Genomic DNA, 27932 nt, shown 5'->3' with positions numbered 1-27932 from the left:
AAAATAAATAAATTCATACTCCACATTCCATACCAGATGGGGGCAGTATACCTCCAGAAAGTGAGTTGGTCTACTCTAGAGTATGAATATCTTCAAGCTACTCCCCTTCACCTTTACCAGTGAATATGTTCATATTCGTTTTGTTCATATTACATTTTTATTGTTAGTTTGAATTACATTAATTTGACAGACAGCATTCGCTGATGTTGACCAAGCTAGCGCCAACATAACCAGAGCTTCCAACTCTCACGCATTAACCGTGAGACACACGCAAACACTTTTCACACGCTCTCACCCCACACATCAATTTTCTCACGCACAGAAAAATCGCGAAGCAAAGAGGACACGGAGACCGACAGACTAGACAGAGCAGGTTAGTTATGATATAAAAAAATCTCAGCTCTCAGATTCTGTCAATTAAATACCGTTTTGGCGCTTGTAAATGTTACACGACAGATCCCTAGCGCATGTGAACCGATCATCTCTACTAGCTAATAGTAAAAAAATCACGAACACTGAAAGATACAGTAACGTTAGGCTACAACTTACCAAAATGTATTCCTCATACATAATATCGACCAATCAGTGTTTTTTATCATCGTGAAGAGGTCAATAACACAGCTGGAGAACAATTATGTCAGATTTACCTCAGGAAAGCCATTTAATATACATAATATAGGTCACGTAGTTGGCAAGAAAAAAAGAGCAATAGAGATTGTGCTATGTGTGTACTATATTACAATACTGTATTTATGAACGTTATATACGTTTATCGAACAGCCTTCGATACATTTCTATGTTATAACTTCCCGAAAATCTACACAAACATATAAAACAAACTTCTAACGAAATACTAACAGCATCTTACTTACCAATCCAAACGAAATGTTGCAAGTTCGAAGTCAAACCTCATTTTTTTCATGTCCATTAGTTGTCTCCAGCGATGGAAAGCAGTGCCAATGTTTACTCTGGTTCTGTTCCTTTTTTATCATATTTTATTTGAATGTAGTAGTGGGCTGTAGGCTACTTTCCACACGATTGACATCAGGTTCAAGTACGCCCACAAGCCGTGCGAGTTATTCGTGTATTGCATGTTTGGCTGGTGGTTATGTTGCCGGCATACCGCCTCCCATGGCCGAAACTGGTATTACGACACCTGTCGGGCCGTGGCTATTAATGCTAATGCTAATTGAGGTTGATATCTCTGCAGCACTATAACTTGACATTTTTTTAATGACATCATCGCCCTTATTTCTTCTCATTCTTTTGATGCATGTAGCTCATTTTTTGGATATTTTTACCTCAATTTTTACATAAGGCACCTTTAAGGTAATATTTATATTTGATTTTATTTCAGTTTTATGAAAACAACTTTTAAAGAGGACCTTTTATGCCCTTTTACAAAGTCTTGATGTTGTTTTCGGGCTCTAATAAAACATTATATGATCCGGCTCTTATTCATGCAAATGCTTTTAAACCATTCAAGTGGGACAAGACAAAAGAGAAAGCGCTGCCTTTAAATGTCCTGTCATGACACACACACACACACACACACACACACACGACGCGCAGTATCATGCACACAGATAGCGCGCCAGAAAACGTTTCTTTCGCGCTTGAACGAACAATAACGCAATCAAAGAACAAAGGAAACAGAGAAAATGACTCTGCTCTTGACTAAAGTACTTCTGTAGCTTTAATAAGGATTAGTCTATATTTCATTTATAATTTATGCAGTGCAGACTGTTTGATAACTTTATTAAATTTCTGTACAAGTATTTAAAATATACTGTCTTTATGTTGTCTCTACATTAATGTGGAGATTAACTGTGAAATTATTACGTTATAAAATATATAAACTAATGTAAACCTATAAAAACGTAAGTGTTTTTAATTGCAATTAATTGCGAATAATCACAGAAAAAATGTGGGATTAATCGAGTTAATTTTTTAACCGATTGACAGCACTAGTTTTAAATCAAGTCAAGTCGAGTCTCCTTCATTTATACAGCGCTTTATCAATATAGATGTTTCACAGCAGCTTTACAGTGATAACAGGAGATTACAGTAACAGAGATTGTTTAGGCTTTACAGCAGATCTAGAATAAAGTTATTGTCCAGATAAAGTTAGTTTTGATTGATTCACTTCCGTCACAAAGATCATTAGTTATTAACTTAGCGGCTGCTAACACGACACCGCTCTGACAGAAAACCCTTAATGTGTTCTGGCTGCTCATTTGCACAATTACAGTGTGTATTAGTTTAGTTACACCTCTTATTAATGGTAAAATCACTGTAAAGTGCTTTATTTCAGTGTGTGTGTGTGTGTGTGTGTGTGTGTGTGTGTACCTGTAGGATCTGTGGCTTCATCCACAACTTTATCCCCTGTTTCTTTAGTTGGAGGTTCAGCGTCTGTAACACAATCACAGTCAGAGACGTGACACTAGATCTGAACATTACTGATTCCTGCACTGTAGAAATATTATATTTTCATGATTTGTAATCACAACTTTTTATCTTTTGTCAAATCAACTTAGATAATTAATGTGGTTCAGATAACATATTATTTCGAGTTTCTATTTATGAAACCAATCTCCTTTATTTTATTAACTCAAAAGTTGAATGCCTGGTTCAGATTACACGATTCGACCGGTTTGACGCAGAGTGTCGTGGGGATTCGTAAACGAGAACGGGCGCCACGATAAAAAGACTAGCATGTTTCATTTTTTTTCGGCCCTCCATGACGGGTTCAGTCAAGAGTGAGTGAGTGTGTGAGTGAGTGAGTGTGTGCGAGTGAGTGTGTGTGTGTGTGTGTGTATGTGTGTGCGAGTGAGTGTGTGTGTGTGTGTGTGTGTGTGCGAGTGTGTGTGTGTGTGTGTGTGTGTATGTGTGTGTGAGTGAGTGTGTGTGTGTGTGTGTGTGTGCGAGTGAGTGTGTGTGTGTGTGTGTATGTGTGTGTGAGTGAGTGTGTGTGTGTGTGTGTGTGTGCGAGTGAGTGTGTGTGTGTGTGTGCAAGTGAGTGAGCGCACAAGTGAGTGCGAGTGTATCTATCTGTGCGAGTGAGTGAGTGTGTGTGTGTGTGTGTGTGTGTGTGTGTGTGCAAGTGAGTGTGTGTGTGTATGTATGTGAGTGAGTGAGTGTGTGCGAGTGTGTGTGTGTGTGTGTGCAAGTGAGTGAGGGTGAGTGAGCGCACAAGTGAGTGCGAGTGTATCTATGTGTGAGAATGAGTGAGTGTGTGTGTGTGCAAGTGAGTGTGTGTGTGTGTATGTGAGTGAGTGAGTGTGTGCGAGTGAGTGTGTGCGAGTGAGTGTGCGCGCAAATGAGTGCGTGTGTATCTATGTGTGTGAATGAGTGTGCGAGTGAGTGTGTGTGTGTGTGTGTGTGTGTATGTATGTGTGTATGTATGTGTGCGATTGTGCACGGAGTGAGTGAGTGTGTGTGCGAGTGAGTGTGTGAAAGTGAGTGTGTGTGTTCACGCGAGTGAGTGAGTGAGTGTGTGTGTGTGTGTGTGAGTGAGTGAGTGTGTGAGTGAGTGTGTGTGCGAGTGAGTGTATGCAAGTGAGTGTGTATGTGTTCACGCGAGTGAGTGAGTGTGTGTGTGTGTGTGTGTGTGAGTGAGTGAGTGAGTGAGCATGTATGTATATATGTGTACAAGTGAGTGTGAGTGAGTGAGTGTGTGTATATGTATGTATGTGTTCAAGTGAGTGAGTGTGAGTGAGTGTGCAAGTGAGTGTGTGTGTATATGTATGTATGTGTGTGAGTGAGCGTGTGTGTGAGTGTGTGTGAGACGGCACACAATGACTTGTCGGGAAGCAACGGGTAGCAGAGGGGTTACCAGGATGTCATGTTTGGGGGGGCAACATAAACAATTGACAAATCGGCACAAAATGAAGCTATACTACACACAATCTGTTTCAGTGCAGATCTTCTTCTAAGCCAGCAACCCAGAGATAGGCACAGGACTCCTATTAGACTATAGGGCTATCACTGAACAGTTAGTTAAACCAGGTCAACATTAATAATATGATGATGATATTATTATTATTTTTATTATTGACAGATTCATATTTATCAGATCACTGTGATTGGCTGATGATGAGTGACAGATGTCTGCTTGTGAGAAGACGTGCTACACGAGTATAGGCTCCCGAGAAGGACGAGAGAGTTTTTAAACGAATCTGAAGTCACGTCTGTATAGACAAGAGGTAAATTCATGTGTTTCTTCTTCTAAGCTGTCCCAGACGTAGACGTGCTTCTGGAAATAAAGTGACACGCCCATTATTTTTAGGAGTTTCTCTTAAATTCGCCAGTTACGAGCTATACTTGTAGCCTCTTATAAGATTCATAAGACAAGCAATAGGCTAAAATTTTTTAATTAACGTTCTGATTAGGGACTGTTCGTTTTTATTTAAGGGACTACCGGAGGAGTTTTGAGATATATAGTCAAAATAGACTTATATAAATGTATTTAATCAAATACTACTATTTTTCACAGTCATCTTTTTACTTTAAGACCGGGGTAAAGCAAGGAAAACTACAATTTAACAAGGCGACAATGAACAGCACTCGTCTCATTCGTGGAGGTGGAAAAACAAGTTCTTTGTGACATGCAAGATTTATTATATTAAAATTGAAATGCAAAAGAAAAGGCACGAATTTTTGTCAATTTTAAGTTTTAATTTAAAATGTTTGCGATTTTAATATTAGTACGTTTAAATATTTTCCCACTTGCTTGAGCAACTTAATATATAAATCTATATATAAGTAATGCATTGAATGATACGTTGTTTAAATTGTGTTTAAACGTGAATACGTCTATTAAAGAGTGTATATGTGTACAAAGAGAATCGCAATGTTGACAAAACTTTTGTTTAATAAAAGTTGCTGATAACTTGGATTTGAACTAAAAATAGTGAGTGTGTGTGTGTGGTACAGCCGTGGTTTACGCACTGCAAACTCAGGATATGTGAAGCACTATAGCGTGAGCTGCTCCTGCACCGCATTCACACTGCACACAGAGTCGGCCTATGTGTGAAACAGGCGTTAACCTCTGCTTTCATCAGCTTACACATCACACTCCACTGTTATGGTGGCCATTTCAGAAGAGACCCATCAGACCCATCTGCTAGCGATGGAAAAATATGCACAAAACAAGCCACTTTGAAATGTTGCTGTTTTCATGAATACAAAAGTTGGATGACCCTCCCCTCAACAAAGAATAAACAGACATGACCCTCCCCTATTTTCCACCAGTGGTCCATTCCATAAATACCGAACGGTCCCATTATGAACCTTGATCTGAAGGAGAACACAAGGTCAGAATTAGCAAAAAAATAGCGAACATTTTTCGTTTCTAATATATCATCAGATGGACAGATCATTTCTCAGGGGAGGCGGGGCTTATCCTAGACACGCCCGTAGTCTGACATGTTTCTTGTCCATGACACAAGATTTTAGGAGTCAAAACCGGCTAATCTGACACAGTAGGCGCGTTTCCATTACAGATTTGCGCAAAACTTTTGCGTTTTTTTTCTAAATGTCGACAAAAAACTATTGCGAAATGACGGCATTTCCATTAACCGATGTTACGCGACTAAAACTTCATTTTTCCTCTCGCGATAAGTAAAATCATTCCAAAAACCATTGCAAAGGACGTTGGTAGGTTTATGCATAGATATCATATAATAAAGGCTAGATGTCTCGTGCGCGCTGCTGGCCAATGGAGGTCGATCTTACCACAGGGTGCTCGCTCACTCGTAACATGGTGCATGTACTTTTAAATAACCATAACTTGCTAAATTTTCTACCGATTTTCAAACGGTTTGGTTTGTTATAAACGTCAGAGATGTAGTTATGATACTGCATACATATGAATAATTATAACAATGGACTTCCATATGAAAGAATTATAGCCACTTTAATAATGTTTGTAAGAAACCAAACCGTTTGTAAATCCGTAAAGATTTCAGCGAGATAAGAGGATTTGTGTGCGTGCTGATCACTCACCTTAATTCACAGCTTCCCTGTGGCAAGATGGCCGCCGGTGATGCCGGAAGTGACTCCGCCATAAGACATCTAGCCTTTATATGGATATCTATGGGTTTATGTACTATATCCCAGCCACTGCACTGGCCATTATTATTAATTGAAGGAGATGTATGTGTGTTTTCAAGCATTAATGGTGAGGAACGACCCTTATTATAGCTGTGAGCGGCTCATATGAGGAGTTTCTGGGTGTTTCTCACTCAGAACTGCTGTGAGGTCTTGATTGTGGCATTTATTTGAGGTTTAGAATCCATTATTCTATTAATCCTGTAATTCTTTTGTCTTATATGAGTTTAATAAAGAACTCAGTCTCGTATTCTGTCCAAACACACCGCGTCATCTACGTCAGGTGACCTGTACATGCACAAAAACTGTTTCCATTGCAGTTTTGCGAAATATTTCTTTTTCGAATTGCCAAAAAAAACCCCTCATGCGAGCGGAAAAACTTTTTTGCGATAAATGGGAGTTTGTGCGAAATTCACGTGTTTCCATTGGGCGTATTTTCAATTCGCAATTTCAATTTGCGCAATTTGAAGGGTGATGGAAACGCGGCTAGTGATTATCATAACAGACAAAGAAATCGTGTAATCTGAACCTGGCATAAGGCAACCAGGTAGCTTCCTTTTTTAAGTTAATGTGGTTCAGATAACATAATATTTGGAGTTTCTATTTATTAAACCAATCTCCTTTATTGTATTAACTAAATTTTTAATTTCAGTGAACTCAAATCTTTACAGTGTAAAGTTGCTGCCTTAAATTTTTAAGTACAATCAACTTGGATGGTTAAGTCATTTCAACTTAAATTACATTAAACTGACTTAAAAAAATGAGTTGAATCTTGTATAACTTATTAAAAAAAGATGAAAACTGCTTTACTTATTTTGAAGAGTTAAAGCAATGTAACAAGATATGTTGTCATAACTTATATTGATCATATACTTTTTCACAGTGACATCAGTGGTTTTCAGACCTCATACTTTAACACGTGGCGTCTCACTCGCGCCTCGAGCGAAACACAACCTTTGGCTCATCTTTCCTCAAACGCACAGGTGACGATAAATCAGATACTCACGCTCTCCGTCGTCTGAAGCAGGCGGTAAATCTTCCGCGGGTGTGTTGTCTGCAAATATATATATATAATCCATATGTTACATGTCAGGACAGTTCTGAGTTTCTACTGTAAGATTAGAAACATTCAGCCGTTGAGTTTATCAAGAACAAACCTGTTCAAGGCCCCCCGTATCACGTTCACAAGAGCCGTCCATTACCAATATCAAATGACACTAGCTTAATATTAATACAATAAGAGCTGAAGACATTTACCATCACAAACATCATTACACGGAAACATCACTGAAGAAAGTGGATAGAATAATAAATTATCTTAAAGGATCGTATTTACTCGTTCTCGTGTTGTTTCCTGCACTTTCATGATCAAAAAAGCAAGTGTTTTAAACTCAACTCTGTAGTAAAAGTTGCTGCCTTCAATTTTTAAGCACAGTCAACTTGGATGTTTAAGTCATTTCAACTTAAATGAATTAAACTGACTTAAAAATGACATGAGATGAATGAATTTGAACTTGAGTTGAAAAATGAGTTGATTCTTGTATTGAATCTTGAAATCGCTTATTTTGATGAGTTGTAAAAACATATGTTGTCATAACTTATTGATCATATACTTTTATACAGTGAAATTATGTTTTTATGTCACTCTTTAGTGATAATCTTCCTCTCAATTTTCTTATTTTAATTCATGAAAGCGACTTTTAATAGTTTTCGTTCAGTTTTCATTTTTATTTCCAGACCGTTAGTAATTTTAGTGATTCAACTTTTCTGCAACATTTCTTATTTTTGTTTCATTTTATTTCAGCTTATTACTAACAATGATTTTTAATAGTTTTAGTTCAGTTTAGTTTTTATTTATTTCCATTTAGCGACTGTACTTCTTCAACTTCAACTTATTTCAGTTAGGCAACATTTCTCATTTTTGTTTAATTGAATCGTTATATTTGATTTCAGCTTTATCTGAATTACTGAAAATGACTTAGTTTTAGTTTTTTATATAATTAGTAACTTTAGTTCTAGGCAATATTTCTCATTTTTAATTTAATAGTTATATTTTATTTCAGCTTTATTTTAATGAAAATGACTTTGGTAACACTTTATTTTACAGTGTCCTTGTTACATATGTTACATGTACTTACCATAGTAATAACAGTAAATTATGCATAATGACATATAATTACACTGTAACAATGACACCTTAAAATAAAGTGTAACCATGACTTTTAATAGTTTTACTTCAGTTTTAATTTGTATTTATTTCCAGTTGGTCATTTTAGTGCTTCAACTTTTCTGCAATATTTAATTTTTTTTGTTAAATGTTATTGATATATTTTATTTCAGCTTTATTTTAATTACTGACAATGATTTTTAATCATTGTAGTTCAGTTTTAGTTTTCCTATTTCTAGTTAACAACTTGTTTGTCAAAACAATAATCATTCACCCGCGCAAACAACTAAAAACGCTGTATTCTGTTGTCAGGCCAGTAGATGGTGATGTCACTTTGTAAATATAGACATAGGATTTCTATAGACTTAACATGTGACACGCATGTACATGACATCACCGCTTTAACAAATTCTTGTTTTTGTAGTTTACAAGGAGACTATAAAGGTATCGTTTTCGAAAACATACACTTTGAAACCCATTTTCAATAGTTTGCGTTGTCAGGCCCCCAAAACGCTCTTGTAGTGTAACTGAACGGCCAAAACGCAGAAAAAGTTTTCATTTTTAGTTAACCCTGATAAGAACTTATGATACAATCACAGATGCCCAAATGAAGGTGTCTTTTGATGTAAACTATACCTTTAAACTCTGAGTAAATATATCTAAAACGCTCTAAACACTTTTAATATGTGTTTTCAGAGCATGAGTCGAAGAACAGGCCCATTAGTCATTACAGCATTAGAAAGAAATGCTGGTGGAAGAAAGACAGTTCCTTAACTAGTTACTGAAAAAAGCAAACAACAACTCTGAATCGGTGCCTTTGAGAGCTTCACGACAAAAAGTTCACTTCATGCTCTGAACAAAGATGAAGTTTAGAACAGGGCGTTCCAGAGCACAAAACCTGGTCAGTGGTTTATATTTGGAGAAAGCCAGAAATGTCTGCCAACGGTTAGAAATGGTGGGGAATCATTAATGATACGGGCACACGTCTCGAGAACGGCATCTGATCGTATCCATTGCTTGAGAACATGAGGCCGTTTTACAGGACGCTGTGTAAACTGTTCTGCGTAATGACTGAAGGATCTGAGGAGTCTTAATAGTGTGTGTGTGTGTGTGTGTGTGCCAAGAGAGCAAGTGTACATCTGTGTTGTAAATAAGTTTGGAATCATTAAAAAAATATTATGTTTATGAAAGAGTCTCTTCTGCTCACCAAGACTGCATTTATTGGATCATAAATACAGTAAAAATTTGTGAAATATTATTATAATGTAAATCAGCTGTTTTCTATGTGAATATATAGTAAAGTGTAATTTATTCCTGTGAATTTTCAGCATCATTACTCCAGTCTTCAGTGTCACATGATCCTTCAGAAATCACTCTAATATGATGATTTGATGATCAAGAAACACTTCTTGTTATTATCCATGTTGAAAACAGTTTCATATTTGTGTGGAAATAGTGATGCATTTTATTAGCCAGGATTATTAGATGAATTGAAAGTTCAGCATTTATTTAAAATATAATCTTTTGCAACATTATAAATGTCTTTACTGACACTTTATCAATTTAAATCAATATCAATTTACAAACCCCAAACTATTGAATATTAATGTATCACATGGTTTCCACAAAAAATATGCAAATCATCATATTAGAGTGATTTCTGAAGGATCATGTGTCAAATCAGAAAACAGCTGATTTACATTGTAATAATATTTCACAATTTTTACTGTATTTTGATCAAATAAATGCAGCTTTGTGAGCAGAAGAGACTCTTTCATAAACATTAAACTTTTGACTGGTAGTGTAAGTTTAAAAAATAAATAAGTCACTTGATTAAATTCTCTTGATAACATTGTTGTACAGGACTGGATTGAATTATTTAATTTAAATGTAAAAAATTGTGTTTATGCTACAAATTATGAAGTTCCTATAACTCAGTGTAGTTTGGTTGAACATTATTTCAGTTGAAGCCGTTAAAAAAAAAATATATATATTTTTTTTTCGTGCAACTTTTATATTAGAATATGTTTCTTCCAGCAGAATGGTGTAATATCAAAATACATCTGTAAGAAACAGCAAAGAATGGACCAACTTCCTAGTTAGGTCCGAGATATTACAGTACAAAAGTGTATTAAAGTGATATTTTGTCCCACATCTGCACTTCATCAGAAATGGGCATCTATAGGACGCGTAATCCTTTCAACAACACGAATGAAATGCGATAGAGACGTTCCCGTAAATTCAATCACACCCGCAAATTTCTCCCATGATAGAGATCTCACTCTTTTAGTTATATGATGTAGATTGATAGTTCTCAACTGGTTTCGCCTCAGGACGAAGATTTGTTTTGTTGGATATCAAGTAGCGACAATAACAAACCCATATCCTATATCATCTACGTCATATTTTCTTTTGTTTCTCATTTAGCTGCTGGTTTTTAGGCATGAGGGCTGTCTGTGTACATTGACATCTATTTAATTTGACTTCCAATTCAGTCTTTGACGTCAACAACCAAGAAGGACATTTGAAGGGTTTCCACTTTTAAAAGCTGATAATTCTAATATCATCTGTTGATTAATTGTGTTTCTGGCATCATTCCTCCCTGTTACCAGTTGAGAAGCACGGCTGTGAACTGTATTATTCAGAGATAAGAATCTTATCATCACCTTCATCAGGAACGGCTTCAGCAAGGTCATCCGCCGGAGACTCTGAGTGTGAGATAGGTAAATTAGCAACCCATATTTATCATGTTTACTGTGTGCCAGGTGATATATTGAACAACGTCAAAAGGTTCACTTGAATAAACACACGGCTCTTATGAGGTACTGTGAAATAAACCTGACGTTAGAGCTGTAAAATCTTGCCAATTCTGCTTTTTATTGCTTTGGCAGAGAGCAGAGGAAGTTTTCTGGGGAAGGGTGTGTTCGCTAAACAGCTTTGGCAGTTATTATGATCAAAACTTACCGCCATTCTCAGCACCTTCCTCTCCATCCTCTGAAAAACAGGCAAAAAACAGCGTTATATAACATTCGACTGAACCTAGCATTCCCAAACAACTAATAAATCCAGTAAAAACTGGTTCATTTACACCACCAGTCATACGTTTGGTCATGCTGAGTTAATTTAAGCTTTCATTTTTCATGATATTGCGATGCACAAATTCACCTGTTATTGTATATAGACTTTACACTAATCCCATCACAATATTAATATCATCAATAACTAACAATGATCAATACATTACAGCATCCATTAATCTTGGTTAACATTAGTTAATAAAAGTACAACTATATATTTCATGTTAGCTCAAGTTCATTAAATAATATTAACTGGGTGACACTTTAGTTTAGGGTCCAATTCTCACTATTAACTAGTTGCTTATTATCATGCATATTGGCTGTTTATTAGTACTTATAAAGCGCATATTAATGCCTAATTCTGCATGATCATAATCTACATCCCTTAATCACCCAATACCTAAACTTAAAAACGACCTTACTAACTATTAATAAACAGTAATTAGGAGTTTATTGAGTCAAAAGTCGTAGTTAATAGTGAAAATTGACTAGAATCTAAAGTGTGACTATTAACAGATATTACAAATAATAGTGCTAGTAATAACATCTTTATCAATCTAAATCTTTTATTCGTACTGTACATTTAAATGTTATGATGCACAAACTCACTTGTTGCATTTAAAACAACTGATTTTAGTAGTTATTGCTTTATTTTTCATTTATTTTACAGACAAAAAAGTTTAAAATGTACCAATTGGTTATCAGGCATAACATGATCACAATTTTGATATCAAAATAACTATTATTCTAAAATGTAATGAGGAATAAGTCTGCTACTAATGAAGAGATCTGGTTTAAAATGATCTTTGACTGAACCAGACACAGCTGCAGTTTTAATGCAAATGTAGATTGTGTAATCTGTCATTGGCTTTGTTTTATTAGGGAACTCACACATGAACTTCACGCTTTTGGGGTTATAATATGACGCAGATCCACCATCTTTCAATTCAAGCGAAATCCTGCTTGTATTTCCACAATTGCTAATGAATTCAACACACTTAAGTGATTTACTTCCCTAGGCTTTTAATTTCAACCGCCGCTCTTTGAGGTTTTTGGCACAGTTGTCAGATTAAGAGACAAAAGAAGTTTACTCTGTGAGTATGAGGAGGATGGAGACACACCTGTCCACACAAACACACACAGGAGCCTGTGAACAAAGACGGTCGCCCTCGCAAAATAAAAACTCCAAGGCTGTAGGAATGAATGCATTAGACATTGCTGTGTGTTGGGGAGAGAGAGAGAGGCACGCAAACTCCCTCGGGTGAATCAAAAGCATCCCTTTCGTAACTCCAATGCGTTTTCCGTGTAGGGTGTGTCTACATCTGGGACTAGATTGAATTTCTGGGACTACACCTCAGTCTTTCTCAATTTACAACGTTGAACTAAATGCGTGTCTCCTGTCTACATCTGGATGAAATTTCACATATTTGCAGCAAACACCCCCATAAATCGCCATAGACATTAAGAAGGAACATGTTTCCCCAATATTCAGATTTTTAATGGCCTTTTTTAAAAGTCGTTCCTCCTGATCCCAAACATTTGGTTCCATCCTGTGAATATTTCAGAAGTGTTGTACATGCATGAAGTCATTGAGAGACTGAGCAGCCAAAGCTGTTAGTCAAGAACACAATGTACAAAGAGCTGGGTAAGACTTCATGCTTCAGCATGTCTAACAAGTCATTCTCACAGGGTCTTATTTTAGTGATCAATAACACATAACTCATAATGCTTGAATTTACACTCATATATATGTATATTAATAGTCATTTTGTGCCAAACACGTGATCCTGGAGCTGATCTAGACTCACTCTACTAAACAAAGACATGCATGCTTCCCATTTCATCTAGGACTCTCTCTTTGTGATATGTATTAATTTATACAATATTAATACATGTATAGTTCATAAATACACACTAAACAAGCATGGAGGCAGAAAACAAAGAAACTTAGGGTTACACTTTATTTTAAGGTGTCTTTGTTACACTGTAATTATACATTACTGAGTAATATTAAGTAACTACATGTACTTACTCTATGGTTATAATTAGGGTTTGGTTTAATAATGCATAATTTATAGTTATTAATATAGTAACTACATGTAACATATGTAACAATGACACTGTACAATAAAGTGTTAGCAAATTTTGGTAGGCTACTTTTCTTTAAAACGTGAAAGATTTTTTTTTTTTCTTCTGGCAAAACTGTTCCTTACCTTGCATCTTTACTCCAGTCACGATTAAACTTCCAAGGACGAAAATCCACACGTATGACATCATTGTGGCTTGAATGAAACTGAGCTGAATGAGGTCTTAAACGAATCTTAATGCTTTTAACGCGTGTAGATTTTCGTAGTACACTTCGTGTTCGCACGCATGTGGTTGGTGTGCAACTTTCCGACAACCTTTTGTTGTACAAACTTTCCTGGGTGTGCAGCTCTGAATCTAATGCCCACCCACATGTGGGATTGACTTGTGTAGGATCCAATTGCAGGTTTGACTCTGTTTCTCAGTAAAGTCTCATGCACGGAGGATGCACGAGGATCCCCTCCTCCCCCTCCTGTATCTGTATCATATCATCATGACATAGCTTCAACAAGCATGCATATAGACATATAGCGCAGTGGATGGCGTTTCTGTTGAGAGAGGTTATTGATCCTTCTGTCTCGTTTCCCTTTAGAAACCTAATTTAAATTCATAGCGGTGTTTCTTGACATGCATAAACAATTCAACCATGTGTTACATGCACAGAAAGCCCTTTGCCCTCTTCCGTGCAACACACACCCGAACCCGCGAAACAGCGCGTCTCGATAAACGTTTCCTGAACGATGCGAAGTAACTTCCCCAGAACAACGAAGCGAACGAATGAATGGAGCTGTTTTAAAACCCAGTGAGCTGCCTACCTAGGCATCGGTTTTGGCTTTCTGCTTGCTAGAAACCCACCCATGCCTCTAGGTTTTAAGACACAGCTCCATTCATTCGTTTCGTTGCTCTGGGGAAGTTCCTTCGCAACGATTAGGAAACCTATAACTATTGAACTTGAGCCACCCAGCGGGCGAACAGTGTGGCAAGCCGTTTTAGCTTAAAAGGGTGGTTGATTATGATTTCACTTTTCTTACTTAACTTAACTTAACTTTAGTTAGTGTGTAATGTTGCTGTTTGAGCATAAACAACATCTGCAAAGTTACGAAGCTCAAAGTTCAAAGCAAAGGGAGATATTTTATTTTACAGAAATCGCTTTTTAAGGACTACAACAAACGGTAGGACAAGTCAAGTCACATTTATTTATTTAGTGCTTTTTACAATAGATAGCCTCTGGAGAAAACCATGATGTCAGTCCAGCTCAGTTCAGTTCTCATAATGGTGTCAATGCAGGAGATCAATATTATTGTTCTTTATCTTATTTTTAGCCTCCTTGTTAGAGCGCCTGACTCTCACGCTGGAGACCCGGGTTCGAGGCCCGCATAGAGCAGGGCGAATAGGACCCGGGTGGAGGGGTTACATTGGTGCCGTGACCTGGATGGGAGTGAGGTTTAGGGGGGTGAGTGTAACGGAGGCCAGCTAGTAGTCGCTGTGCGAGTAAAACCTCACTCCTCTGATCTCAATAGGCGTTCTAACGTAAAACCTCACTCCTCTGATCTCAAAAGGCGCTCTAGTGACAGTTATTTTACATCTTGTGAAAAGGGCATTATAGGATTAAAATGTTAAAAATGTATTAAAATGTTCCCAGAGTTACTTGTCATAATTGCATTTTTACTAGTAAGAATTCAATTAGAGACCTCTCTAATGTGGGTGCTCGACCGTGGAATCGGGACCTATGGTATTAAGAATTGAATTGTAGAGCTCTCTAATTTGAATTCTTACTAATAAATCAATTGTAGAGCTCTGTATTAAAAATACATAAATGGAAGTCAATGGAGACATGTCTAGGAAAAAAATATTTGTAGAGCTCTCTAATTTAATTCTTACTAGTTAGAATGGAATTACGACGAGTGAGGCTGGGGACATTTTAAGCTAAAACAGCTTGCCATAGATCCGCAATGGACAAATCGCTCAGGAGTTAATAATCCAACAGCTTATCTCTTAAAACAGGTTTGGTAAAACCATGAAGTAAAACTTACAAAATGAAAATTCTTTGTTTACATAATATGTAATGTAGCCTAGGGTGTGACTTGATCCTCCAACATTAGTCCAGAGAACAGTTCTTTTTTTTGTTCTTTTTTTCTTCTTCTTTGTGGTTTGTAAGTAAGCACAAAAAGTGTAGGGGGGGGGGGGGGGAAATGGAGTAGGATTTACTTAGAGACAGTTTCCCCAAGAAATTGCCCAGTTTCACAAAAAAAGGCAAGTAAATGTGAAATTTCGAGACTGAAATATAGTAGCCTAGCATATTTTCTCTTAATACGCACTACAATAATCGTTGTTTTATTTACGACTGTAAGAAACATTTTTACAGTGTATTAACTTAGTTTACAAGTTAATCAGTGTGCGAATTTCAACTGGCATTATTAGACGCTCGCGAAATCAGCAATTGTCAAAGTCCTCCCGGGAAGTTCGTATTTATTTACAAGGTGGGAAGTCGGTTCCCTTTCGTCGGAGCAAGATGGCGGTGTAGCCTACATTCTCTTAGCCTATTTAACACACAAAAATGCTGCAAGGTTTTTTAAACCCTACTCCTAAAAACACCAAAAATGTGCATCAGGTCTGTTTAGCTTTTTTAATGTTTTTAATTAAGTCGCTGTAGACTTTATCGTTGCACACGAGCAATTAAATTGTTATATTACAATGTAATTATATGTTGTGCCGGGAATTAGCATTTTGTTGTAAATAAAAAAGCCGGACAATGTCACTGCTATAGGCCTAAATAATATACGTCTCTCACTGACACGCCCCCAACTCGTAAACATCGGGGCTTAAAGAAAATCCCGAGCTTCCCACTCTTATTTACGACTCTGTGGTAGCGTTCATGTGCGTTCAGCTCGTAAATACAATCTTTTCGACGCAACATTAACCACGAACACTCACCATCAACCATCAGATGTTGACGAAACAGTGATTTGTCTCATTTGGAATTTTATAGTTGTGTCATAAACATGTCACAAAGTAAGTGTTTTGTTAAAGTAAAAACATAGTTTAGCCTACATTTGGTTTCATATGCAAAAATGATTCCGCAAAACGACCCAACATGCGCCCCAGAAATCTTTAAACCCTAAATTAATCAATGAGAGTCAATGCGGTCTCCCCTTCACGCAGAGCTTCATTGGACAATTCCATTTGATGAAGTTGAAAAGGCGAATCAACCTGTTCCACACCAGAGCCTCTGAGTCTCTCCTCTCCAACATGATCAAGACAATCTGCCTTTCTCTGGATGATCGCTCGTGATGTCTTCAGCTCTGAATAATTCGCGGGGAATGTTAGTGCAGGAGATTCCATCAAAACCCAAAGATCTGCTCAGATGGTAGAGCATCCATGCGCCTCAGTGGACTGTTGCGAATTGAACTGAAATGCAGTCTCTCATATCACCAGTGACTAAGGCTATCCTTGTAGCGCTGTTTATTTTTGCCATTTTGCTGATCCTGTATGTAATACTGTGGTATATATGCAGAGACGTGGACTGTGATCACGGCATCTGAAGCACTGATCAGTGGAGAAGTCAGGGTGACCTCGGTAAGTCCTTCCTCATTAACACCTTATCTTTCCTGCATCGCGAAATAACAGTGGATAGAAATCATTATGAGTTATGCATCGTTCGTTTTCCATTACATCCGTTATATCTCACTATTGAACGCTTTGAAGTGATAGAAATGTCACTCTGCAGTGACTCAAGCATCTTGTTCATTACAATGAACGACGCGCGCGCTTATTTACGAATAATTGAATGCATTCGTTATCCATTGCGCTCAGGAACACATTTTGCTCGCATGCACGTTCTGCTAAGGGTAGTTTATGTTTATTAAAAAATAAATTAAACAATAATATTCTTAGAACGTGATGAATCGGTTCCCCAAAATAGCTAATAAAACCCATAGCCTATTAACGATAAGATCACTAGAGCATAACGGTGAGTCCAATTTCAGTTTCCAAGCATTTCAACGCAGATTCCATTGTCGAAAACAAGTTACTAAACAAAAGTCCAACGCATGCAAACAGCATCTTCACAAATTAACCAATTCTTATACCATTTTGCTATTGCAATCGATTGTTTGTTTGTTTTTTAACTTACATGCTACTAATATTTGTCTAATGTTTTGGATTAAACGTTCCTCTTTTCCTGGCTCTGACCGCAGCTTTGCAGCAGTTTATCGCAGTCTGTGGTCTGTAAACTTGGTAAAAGCATTTCATTCATTTCATCGTTGCAGATCTGGGACTTGAGGAGACATACAGCCTGTATAAAGAGTATAAGGTTTTGCTACTTCCCTATAGAGATCGCGAAAAACACTCTTCTTTTACCGTGTTTACTGTCTTCGTGTAATCCTTAAACGCGTGCCTTTAATCTCTCTAACATCTCTCGTTAGTTGAAGCGCTCTAAACTCTATGTGAACCATGCATATTTTCATGCTCTACATGCTCACATTATTGGTTAAAATGGCCATTATGGGTTGTGAAGGAGAACCCAAGGGCAGATGCAAATATCCCCCACTGCAGTGTGTTTGAGGAGCGCACTGTTGAACTCATCTCAGCAGGGTTCACGAACACTGACACTGCTGTTCCAACCCGATTTCACGGCAATTCGTACGAATTTTACGAGGTGGTTAATTCGTACGAATTCATACGACCTCATTCGTACGAATTTGTACGATTATTTTACGAGTTGCCCAATTCGTATGAATTCGTACGAATGACCTACCCCTGACCCCGCCCCTAAACCTAAAGGTCACTGGGGTTTAGACAAATCGTACGAATTCATACGAATCAGTCACATTTTACTGCATTTACACCATGCAGTCACTTAGCAGAATAGAATTTAATCTGGCAAAGTTGGGCAAATTTATTAATGCATATGTCAAATCAAGTGTTTTTGAGTGAGGCATGAATAGATCTGGGTTGAAATGGTTAAGTTTATTGTCATTCCCAGTGTGGTCTGGAATGGGAACAGACAGAAGGTGCATCCCCAGGTAACTCATATCAAGTGCTCCTGCTGGTCCAGTGCTTCACCACTGTCTGCCTGTCTGTCACTCAACAGGTTTTGATGGTCATGCTGGGAATTCACTTGATCTGAATCCCTTTATTCAGTCCTTTGAAGGCAATGCTTTGTAAGACTAGCTTGTATATGAAAAGCTCCACATAAATCTATATTTATTTGTGTTTCAAAGCAGTATTGAGGGAACCCTTCAGTGCATCACTGAAATGTCATTCTGCTTACATTCTCATCTCCATTCAGAGGATGCATTGGCAATCGGATGATTTATTGTATGCTCGAATCCTGGTTACGATATTTTCACTAATTAGATTCAATGCATTTCGTGAAAAATCACACTGTGAAAAACAGCAGCAAAAATCAGGTAAAACAGTAAACCTTTAATATTACTTCTCACACATATGTTTTATTTTTTTTATTTTTGTGTGCTTTCCTGAAGCTCAAACAGTGGAGCAACGCCAACATCTTACATTCGATTCCCAGTGAAATTAACATTCCTGAACTGATAAACATGTACTCCTTCAACACGTGTACATTTCTTTGGATAAAAGTGTCTGTGAAATGCATGAATGTAAATTTAAATACCCTCGGAGTGTAGTTGATAAACGGACACAAAAAATACATAATTTTTTCATTTTTAGTTTGGGTCTGTGCATCTGCGGTTAACCATGAAATTGCGCACAAACATTAAAATTGTCATTTCACAACACAACAAGTCTCAAAACTTTGCATGCATGTTTATGACCATAAATGAGAAATTGATGTCTGGAGGGAATATTTGTTTTTAATGACCCTACAAGCACCATCACAATATGAGGAAAATATTTTATGTTTTTAAATATTTTAAATATGAGGGAAGAACAAAACACTAAACTTGGTTAAGGTATTTATCTGACAAAATGATTTAGCAAAAAAGGCAAACTATACAGCTACAGGTTTGATTTTATGCAAAAACAGAAAAATGCATAGAAAAACAAAAGGTTGATAGGAAAAAGCTTACATTGACTACAACATAATCAGTTATTAATAACCTATCTCGTTGGGTCTCTCTTGTTTTTGCATGTGTTCATAATTTCTTTGTATGACAGTCTGCACAAAAATGATGTCGGCTGATTATCACAAATAAAACAATCGACTTCAAGAACAACTACGCAATATGACTTCAATAATATCTTTAATAATATTTGAATAAAGGTTGAAGATGTACATTTTCCTAGTTTGGACATCTGTTTTAGGCCACTATACTGTACTTTAGACCTCATTCAATATGAATGTGTCAATGCAGTCAAATGGATAATATTACTGAATATTAAGTGTCTAAGGATCATCATCTGGCCGGCGGGTGTCTTGCCCGTGAGAAGGCAGCGAGGTTGTGTTTGGTCAGGTAGAGGAGGAGGCATCAGAGATAAGGAACTCCTGGAAACGTAATCGAGTGGCAATCATAGAAAGTGGGCCAGAACGGGTTCTCTCGGGACGAATCTGAAGCAGTCCATGTTTCTCTCCTGCGAAAGCGCCAAACGCTCACTTTCAGCTGTCAGTCGGGTTCCTTCCAGCCAAGCTGCTGTGTGACACAGGAGATATAATAAAGTCAGACATGGATGCGCCAAAGAAAAGGGTTTATAAATAGACCATATGAGTCAACCGTTATGTAAAGTTACATTTTTAACTGCCTGTTGGTGTAATCCAGATTTCAATTGGATTAGAAATGCTCCGTTTACATGGCCGGCAAATTCCGTGTGGTTACATTGCACACATTTTTATTTTATTTAGCTACTAAAAGTGGGTAACAGTTTGTTTTATATAGAATTGTTCTACAGTCTATACAGTATTCAGTGCAATTACAGCAGAAGCAACTAATTAAATTACAAAACAATGACAGAGTGATGACAAGACTCAATGACAAACTTAACCAGAACCAGGTGTGCAACGTAATTAGTAACCATAACAACAAATGAAGAGCGGAACGTTGGAAACAAAGGAAACAGGAACAGAACGCAGGAAAACAATGTGATGCAAACTAAAATCCATGAAAACAGAATATAAATAGAGTTTGGTGATATTATAGTTACATTTTGTGATGATATAAACAATCAAGCAGTGGAGAGTTGCTATATATATAGTATATCGCTTTACCTGAGTGTACCGTATATGTCCAGGTAAGGTTGGATATGCATATAGTAGTTGCATAATTTGTTGTAATTCATTATGTGGTGATCTTGAGACCTGTTGTGCCCACATGAGTGACGACCGGCCGAGGAAAATTCACATCTTCATGCTTTATTTAATATTATTAAAGATTTTGTAGTAGTTGTGTTTGGAGTCGATGGTTTTATTTGTGATAATAATTTGGCCAGAAATTATGAACATATATGCAAAAACAAGAGAGAACCAATGAAATATTAATTACTGATTATGTTGTAGTCAATGTTTTCTTTGTCAGCTTTTTGTTTTGCTGGTTTTTTTCATATAAAATAAAACCTGATTTTCTCTCATATTTAACATATTTAAAAAAAAATCTAATATTTTCGTCATATGTGACCTTGGAATACAAAACCAGTCTTATGGGTAATTTTTTTCAAAATTGAGATTTATACATCACATGAAAGCTGAATAAATAAGCATTACATTGATGTGTGGTTTGTTAGGATAGGACAATATTTCGCCGAGATACAACTACTGTAAATCTGGAATCTGAGGGTGCAAAAAAAATCGAAACATTGAGAAAATCTCCTTTAAAGTTGTTCATTTATGCTGCCGATTGTGCTGCATTCACTCACAAAAATATATTTTTTAATATATTTAAGGTAGTAAATTTACAAAATATCTTAATGGAACATGATCTTTACTTAATATCCTAATGATGAATATCCTCACTCGCCCACTATACTGTCTAATCTCAAGGTCATTGTGAAATATACAGCAAGTCTTATTTATTGCCTTTCAGTTTTCTCTCAGCTCATGCATGGAAAACGGAGTATTTGGAGCAAATATATGGCAAATAATTTGGATCATGGCAAAGTCATCCTGAATCGTATAGTCAGAAGCGTAACGTGTGGCACCGGTGAGTGCTTTAACATCGGCTGGTAATGAACAGCATGGCATGGAAATGTTTGCTCTCTCTCTCTCTCTCTCTCTCTCTCTCTCTCTCTCTCTCTCTCTCTCTCATAACTTGTCAGCACTTCTTGCTGATTCTGCTCTGAGGATAAACGCAGTCCTCCTGTATTCTCTGAGACGACAGGGCTTTAGTCGTGGAACAGCTGGCACTGAAACTTCACGAGTGTTTTACAGGAGAATGAGTGTCTTCAACGGAAGTGAGCGTTGAGAAAACCATCCAGTGTTTTTAACCAAACAGTTATCGGCTGATAATCTTGAAAATGGTCTATTATTATTATATGCTTAAAAACTCTTTGTTCTTTAGCAGGGTTCAATATATGTAAGTTCAACCTACAGTCAAACCAAAGTTTATTCAGACTCCTTCAATATTTCTCACTTTATCACAGTTTATTCGCTATAGTTTAGAAAACGGTAATGAAATATGAGAACTCAGTTGATATTTGACTGGTTTTGTCCGTCCTTCTGTTAGACTGTCTCACACATGAATTATGTTGAATATCTGTCAGCTGTTAAATTTAACTACACAATTAGATAATACCAGTTTAGCTCAACCAATCACCAAGCAATGCTTCATTGTGTTCAGTCTGTGTGTAAAAAGAGCATTAGCAATTAAAGAAAACACACTTCAGCAAAACATGATCAGCTCAAAGTGTCTGGATAATTTTTGCTCCCAATTTTGTATAAATGTCACTGGTAGTCGCTGTATGAAGAATATTTGGGTATAATATCTCACAGTTTACTTTATTTTGCTCTCCTCACTTACAGAAATGAACTATAGTGTCCTGATCACACTAGTGAAACAATATCAAAAATGATATCTGGTGTCTGAATAACTTTTACTGTGACTGTATAATAGCTTTCTATCTTTATTTTGTTGTTTTGTTCAGGTTTGCCCAAAGAAAATGGCAAAGTTGCAATAGTGACGTGTGGCGCCAAAGCACTCGGATATGAGACGGTCAGACAGCTGACCAATCATAGGTAACGTCCAGCCGTTCCTTTATTTATTATAATATAATCATCCGGCATTGAGATCTGTGCTTCTGTTCTGCAGAAATGACCAAAGTCAGCTTGGATTGTGTCATTACGCCTCAGAAAATGTTATTAGGACGTTCAAATAAGATCACTGGCTTTTTCTGATGTACAAGATGTACAAGTGCGGCATTTGAGTTTGGCTTTGATTTATAACATTGTACATTAATAATAATAATAATAAAACACTAAACTGACCATTTATCATTGAATTTCCAGAAGGATAACTGTATTTGTGACAGATACGGTTACTGTGATGTGTGTTATTTTACTCTCCTAGTTAAAGGACGGGCGAAAACATTGACTTTTCTTGTTTCTGAAACAATTATTAATCTGTGCTTATGAATATTCTATGGAAATGCAGCTGTAATGCATCACAGATGTCGTGCCGGCTGATTGTTGTCTGTTATAATGTGTTTATGAGGAAGATTTTTGATGATCTTCTCTGCATATGTCCATAAACATCAAGAGGTTGTCAATCAAACACAGCAGATTTGAGACTAAATTCATAATTCAACTGAACAGAACTGAATTGAATTAAACTGAATTGAATTGGCCACTTCACACAAGATGTTGAATAAAATGACAGGAAGAGGAATTTTTTTTACTATTATTTAATCATGTTTTTACATGTTATCTTATTTTGACTTTTTATCTCATAATTGACAGTGTGTCATAATAATTTCTTAATTTTTGTCATGTCATAATTTCGACTTGTCAGAACTTTTGTTGTTGAAGATATTTAAGCACATAAATGAAAATAATAATTTTCACTTTTTATCTCATAATTTTCACTTTTTAATCTCATAATTTTGATTAGTCAGACTTTATAATTTCAACTTTATCATAGATTTTTTTTATATCAGAATTATTAGCCTACTTAGTATGTCATGTAGTATGTCATATTTTTTTATCTCATAATTTGATTCTTTTTCTAAATTATGGTTTAGAAAAACAGTCATAATTAGGAATATCTAATAATTTAAAATGATTTATCTCATTCTTTTGACTTTTTAATTATTACTTAGTGTGTGATATTTATGACTTTTCCCTCATAACTCATTAAAACTTTTTAAGTCAGAATTTCGACTTATGTCATAACTGTTTTTGCTGTTGAAGACGTAGACATTTTTAAGCATTTTAATGATTCATAATTTCACAGTTTTCAATCTCATATTTTCAACCTTTTTTTAATCTCAGAATTGACTAAGAAAAACAGACTTGGTCCTAATTAGTTTTTTATTTTATATAATAGTTACTTGAGTCATAACATTTTTTTTTTATGTAGACATTTTACAGCAGATTTCTGAGCTCTTCTGAGACTCACAGCGGTGTTGCTCGTTCCCTCAGCTTCTGCACAGTTAATAGGAGCAGATAATTAGGTTATACATTTAATTCCCAGAAGCCAGAAATATTACCTGGCAAATTAGCGCCTCTGGGCTGCGCTCTTAATTACTAACTACTCTTATTAAGGCTATGATAGTGAAGTTCTGAGTTATTGTCGCGATGTCGATATGTGTCAGATTATAAAACAGCCGGTCTGACTGGATGAGCCGCTGCAAAACGCAGAAGCTTTCTCTGATTTATTAACTGCATTTTTATCTTGCATGCATTGCATATCGCACGTTCACCATGCAGAAGGTTTCAGTCTGTGGTCGACCCCAAATGCTTTTCAATGGCCGTTGCAGATACAAATATCTACCGATAATAATAGAGCAAATGAGATGCATGAATTTATTTTTGTACAGTATTCACTATGATAATTAAACACTGTTCATCAGTCAAGGGCTCAAAGTGGACAAATATAGAATGAGTAATAAGTGTGTCACTTATGCAGTTATTATGTCATAAAACATCAGCTAATAAAGGGTTTTTGTGCAGCGTTCGGCCTCACATGATGAACGGGAGGTTTGGCGGCTGTGAAGAAGCTTTGTGAGGAGAACGAGACGCTCAGGGTGAGTCCAGCTTTTACATCTCTCACTCATAAGATGAAGAGATGATGACCATCAACGAGCTGTTTATGATTTATGATTAATGAAACTAACTCTCGTGTGGGACATCATCACGGGGACGTTTGAGACAGTTTCAGGCTGTGGAGACGCAGAATTAATGCTAATGCACGTCGGAATTTATTATATGTAATAATTTTGAAAAAATCTCATAATTTAACATGGTTTATCTCATACTTTTGACTTTTAAATATAAAGATTATTTCTTAGTATGTCATATTTATGAATTTTTCCTCATAATTTCGAGTTGTCATAACTTATTTTTTGCTGTTGAAGACGTATAAATGTTTAAGCCGTTTAATGAATCGTAATTTGACTTTCAATCTCATAATTTCAACCTTTTTTAATCTCATAATTATGACTAAGAAACACAGACTTAGTCATAATTATTATGTTTCTTGTAGTTTCATATTTACTTATTTTACATCATAATTACTCGAGTCATAACTATTTTTTTTTAAATTTTGAACATTTTTTATGAGCTCTTCTGAAAATCTTTCACTCATAAGATGCAGAGATGATGACCATCAACGAGCTGTTTATGATTTATGATTAATGAACTAACTCTCGTGTGGGACATCATCACAGGGACGTTTGAGACAGTTTCAGGCTGTGGAGACGCAGAATTAATGCTAATGCACGTCAGAATTATCAGTGACGAGCTAAAGACAAGCTGGAGAAAAACAGGCATGAAGTGCTTTTATATGGTTAGCAAACAGTTATTATGTCGGAGCCGCCTGTCGTCTCTTCACGTTAACACGGTTTAAGAGGAAAACACAGTGTGTCTGTAGTAAAAGCGTATGTTCTTTTGCATATTGGCGATGTTGTTTGTGCATTTTGAAGAGAACGAGCCACAGAATACAGTGTTTTCATGATGTGCTCCCGCTGTGATGAACAGAGCCAGTTTGTTTTAAAGCGTAGTTTCTTGAAGATGTGTTGGTGGTGTTTTCAGGTTGCCCAGCAATGCTTCTGTATGGACAAGCCTTAAACGAGTCACTCTAGGCTTTAGTGAGTTATAAATCAGTCAGGGAAGTGCAGGTGGCTTCCCATGAGCCCCTGCTGGCGTTTGCTAGGAAAAGACGAGCCGCTGGATACAAATTACAGTCAGTAGACATTACTTAACCCTATACAGCATACTTACTAGCTCATTACTAATTATCAACATGATCAGAAATGAAGAAAACAGTCCTTCTGTCGTCTGAGTGATAGTTTAGACATGTTTAGCAAGCGTCCACCTTCAGCTTGTGTCTTTCTGCTGTCAAATCTGCACTGGTTTTTTAAGTAAACATAAGAAAAACTTTAATATTGTTAGTAATATTTCAAGATGAACACTTACTGGATTGAAGCAACTTTGGTTAACTTGAAATACATCATTTTAAAGTCCCGCTGTGGTGAAAATCAAGCTTATAATGTTGTTTATATGTCTATGTGAATGCTGTTTTTAATATGCTTTAAGACAAACCATGCAATGTTGACTCCTAAAATCCTTGTCAAGAAACACGTCGCTTCCCGACCAATCATCACTTGCTCGTGTGTGATGTCACCGAAGAGGCGGAGCTAGCCACTAACTTAAAGTCCCCCTGTAGTCAATAATTGTAACCCTTAAAACTCATCTTTGATCACCAAAATGACATATTTAAACGTTTTTTCCTTCATGCCTTAAAATATCTTGAATGTAACTCGACACCCTTGCCTCATTTAGTATGTGTGGTTCTATGAATATGCAAATGAGCCCCGCCTCCACTCACTCACTCAGCTCAGAGATCCACTGGTTGACGATCACACGTTGATCTGATTGGTTACAAGGTAGATTGTGACGTCAGAAACACCAGCGATTTCAAAGCGTGTTTTTGAGACTGTCTTTGGTTCACTGCAGTTTTAAGGAGGAAATACTCAGCAATGGAGTCGACTTATGAATTTACACATGGTTTGTCTTAAAGCAAATTAAAAACACATCATAGACACATAAACAACATTAAAAGCTGGATTTTCACCACAGGGGGACTTTAAATCTTGTCTTCCACTGTCGTCACTCTTCCTTTTATCCTTCCACTCATTAACATTCGCTCCACCGGATCCCACAGCTCGTGGCCCCGCCCCTTTAAATGCATATGCATATTAATTTACATAGAAAATACATACTTTACACTGCAGAAGCAAGTAGCAAGTTTTGTATGTTATTATGCATAATCAATATACTATGTAAATGTATATGCATATAAATTTGAATGAATATTTCTATACACAGATGCATATTATATGCATTTAAATGTATATACCATACAAAAATATACACTGCAGGAATAGTAAGGGTAACATGTTAGCATGCTATTCTGAACGTGAACTGATTTTGTGTGTGTGTGTGTGTGTGAGTGTTGAAAATGCAGTCCCTAATGCTGCTGATGAACCTGTTCAGACAGGAATATGCCGAATCCTCCCAGCAATCTTCACACCGCGATTGAACGAGTCGTTTCTGTGGCATCGTTTGAACATCAAGCCTCGCTCTCGGCAGACATGACACTAAAAGACTTATTCCCGAGTCACTTGTCACGGAAGAGGCAGTGGGACACTAGGAAGGGCTCATTCATCTGGATGGGATTCTTCAAAGTTTCAGCACTAAATTAGGAGCATGAGTCACTCTAGATGAATGATTCATCTCAGGTTTCTTAAATCTCTGTAAACCTGTGAGGGGATTGTCTCTCTCAGAAGCTGATCTACAGCTGGAGCTCTTATATCTGCTCTCTGTGACGAACACATGAAGACATTAATAACCTCAACCAAGAGATTTTACATAGACTCAGTTCAGTAAGATTTCCCACAGTTAAAACACTTCTATCTCAGAGTCAAGTGTGAGATATTCAGCTTAATTTGGGAGTTTGACGTCTTGATGAGAGAAACGCTGACAAAACTTCGATTTGTTTGATTGACAAGGTTCCCATGTTCATTGAAAATATACACTGCAGAAATAGTAAAAGCATAGTTTGTCATTTTGTAATTTCTATATAGTATGTAAATGTATATGCTGTATCCATATGCATATTATATTCATATAAATGTACATACTTTATAGAAAATACATAATTCTACAATATTCTATATTGTATGTTAGTCTATTTGCATATACATTTAATGCATACGCATATTGATAAATGCATACAAATGTATATGCATATAAATTAGGACAAAACAAAAGATTAATTGCGTTTAATCGCATCCAAAATAAAAGTTTGTGTTTAAATAATATATGTGAGTGTACTGTGTATAATTAAATTTGTATCTAGAAATACACACAC

At 36.5% G+C, this 27932-nt stretch overlaps 1 protein-coding gene across 1 annotated transcript in view; it reads right to left on the bottom strand.

Annotated features, from left to right (window-relative positions):
- Window positions 1-14365, bottom strand: part of LOC311087917 (uncharacterized protein) — a 34943-nt gene extending 20578 nt beyond the window's left edge. The window contains exons 1-5 of the mRNA XM_084121428.1: window positions 13569-14365; window positions 11243-11272; window positions 10945-10986; window positions 7118-7165; window positions 2350-2412 (exon numbers count right to left, since the gene is read on the bottom strand). Of these exons, the coding sequence (XP_083977554.1) occupies window positions 2350-2412; window positions 7118-7165; window positions 10945-10986; window positions 11243-11272; window positions 13569-13632 (247 nt within the window). The 5' untranslated portion in view covers window positions 13633-14365. The remainder of the gene's footprint in view (window positions 1-2349; window positions 2413-7117; window positions 7166-10944; window positions 10987-11242; window positions 11273-13568) is intronic.
- Window positions 14366-27932: the final 13567 nt, after the last annotated feature.

Source organism: Abramis brama (assembly GCF_963993115.1).
Source record: "Abramis brama genome assembly, chromosome: 8".
NCBI lineage: Eukaryota > Metazoa > Chordata > Actinopteri > Cypriniformes > Leuciscidae > Abramis > Abramis brama.
Note: the sequence above shows the minus strand (reverse complement) of the source record. Positions and strands in the feature narration are given on the sequence as shown.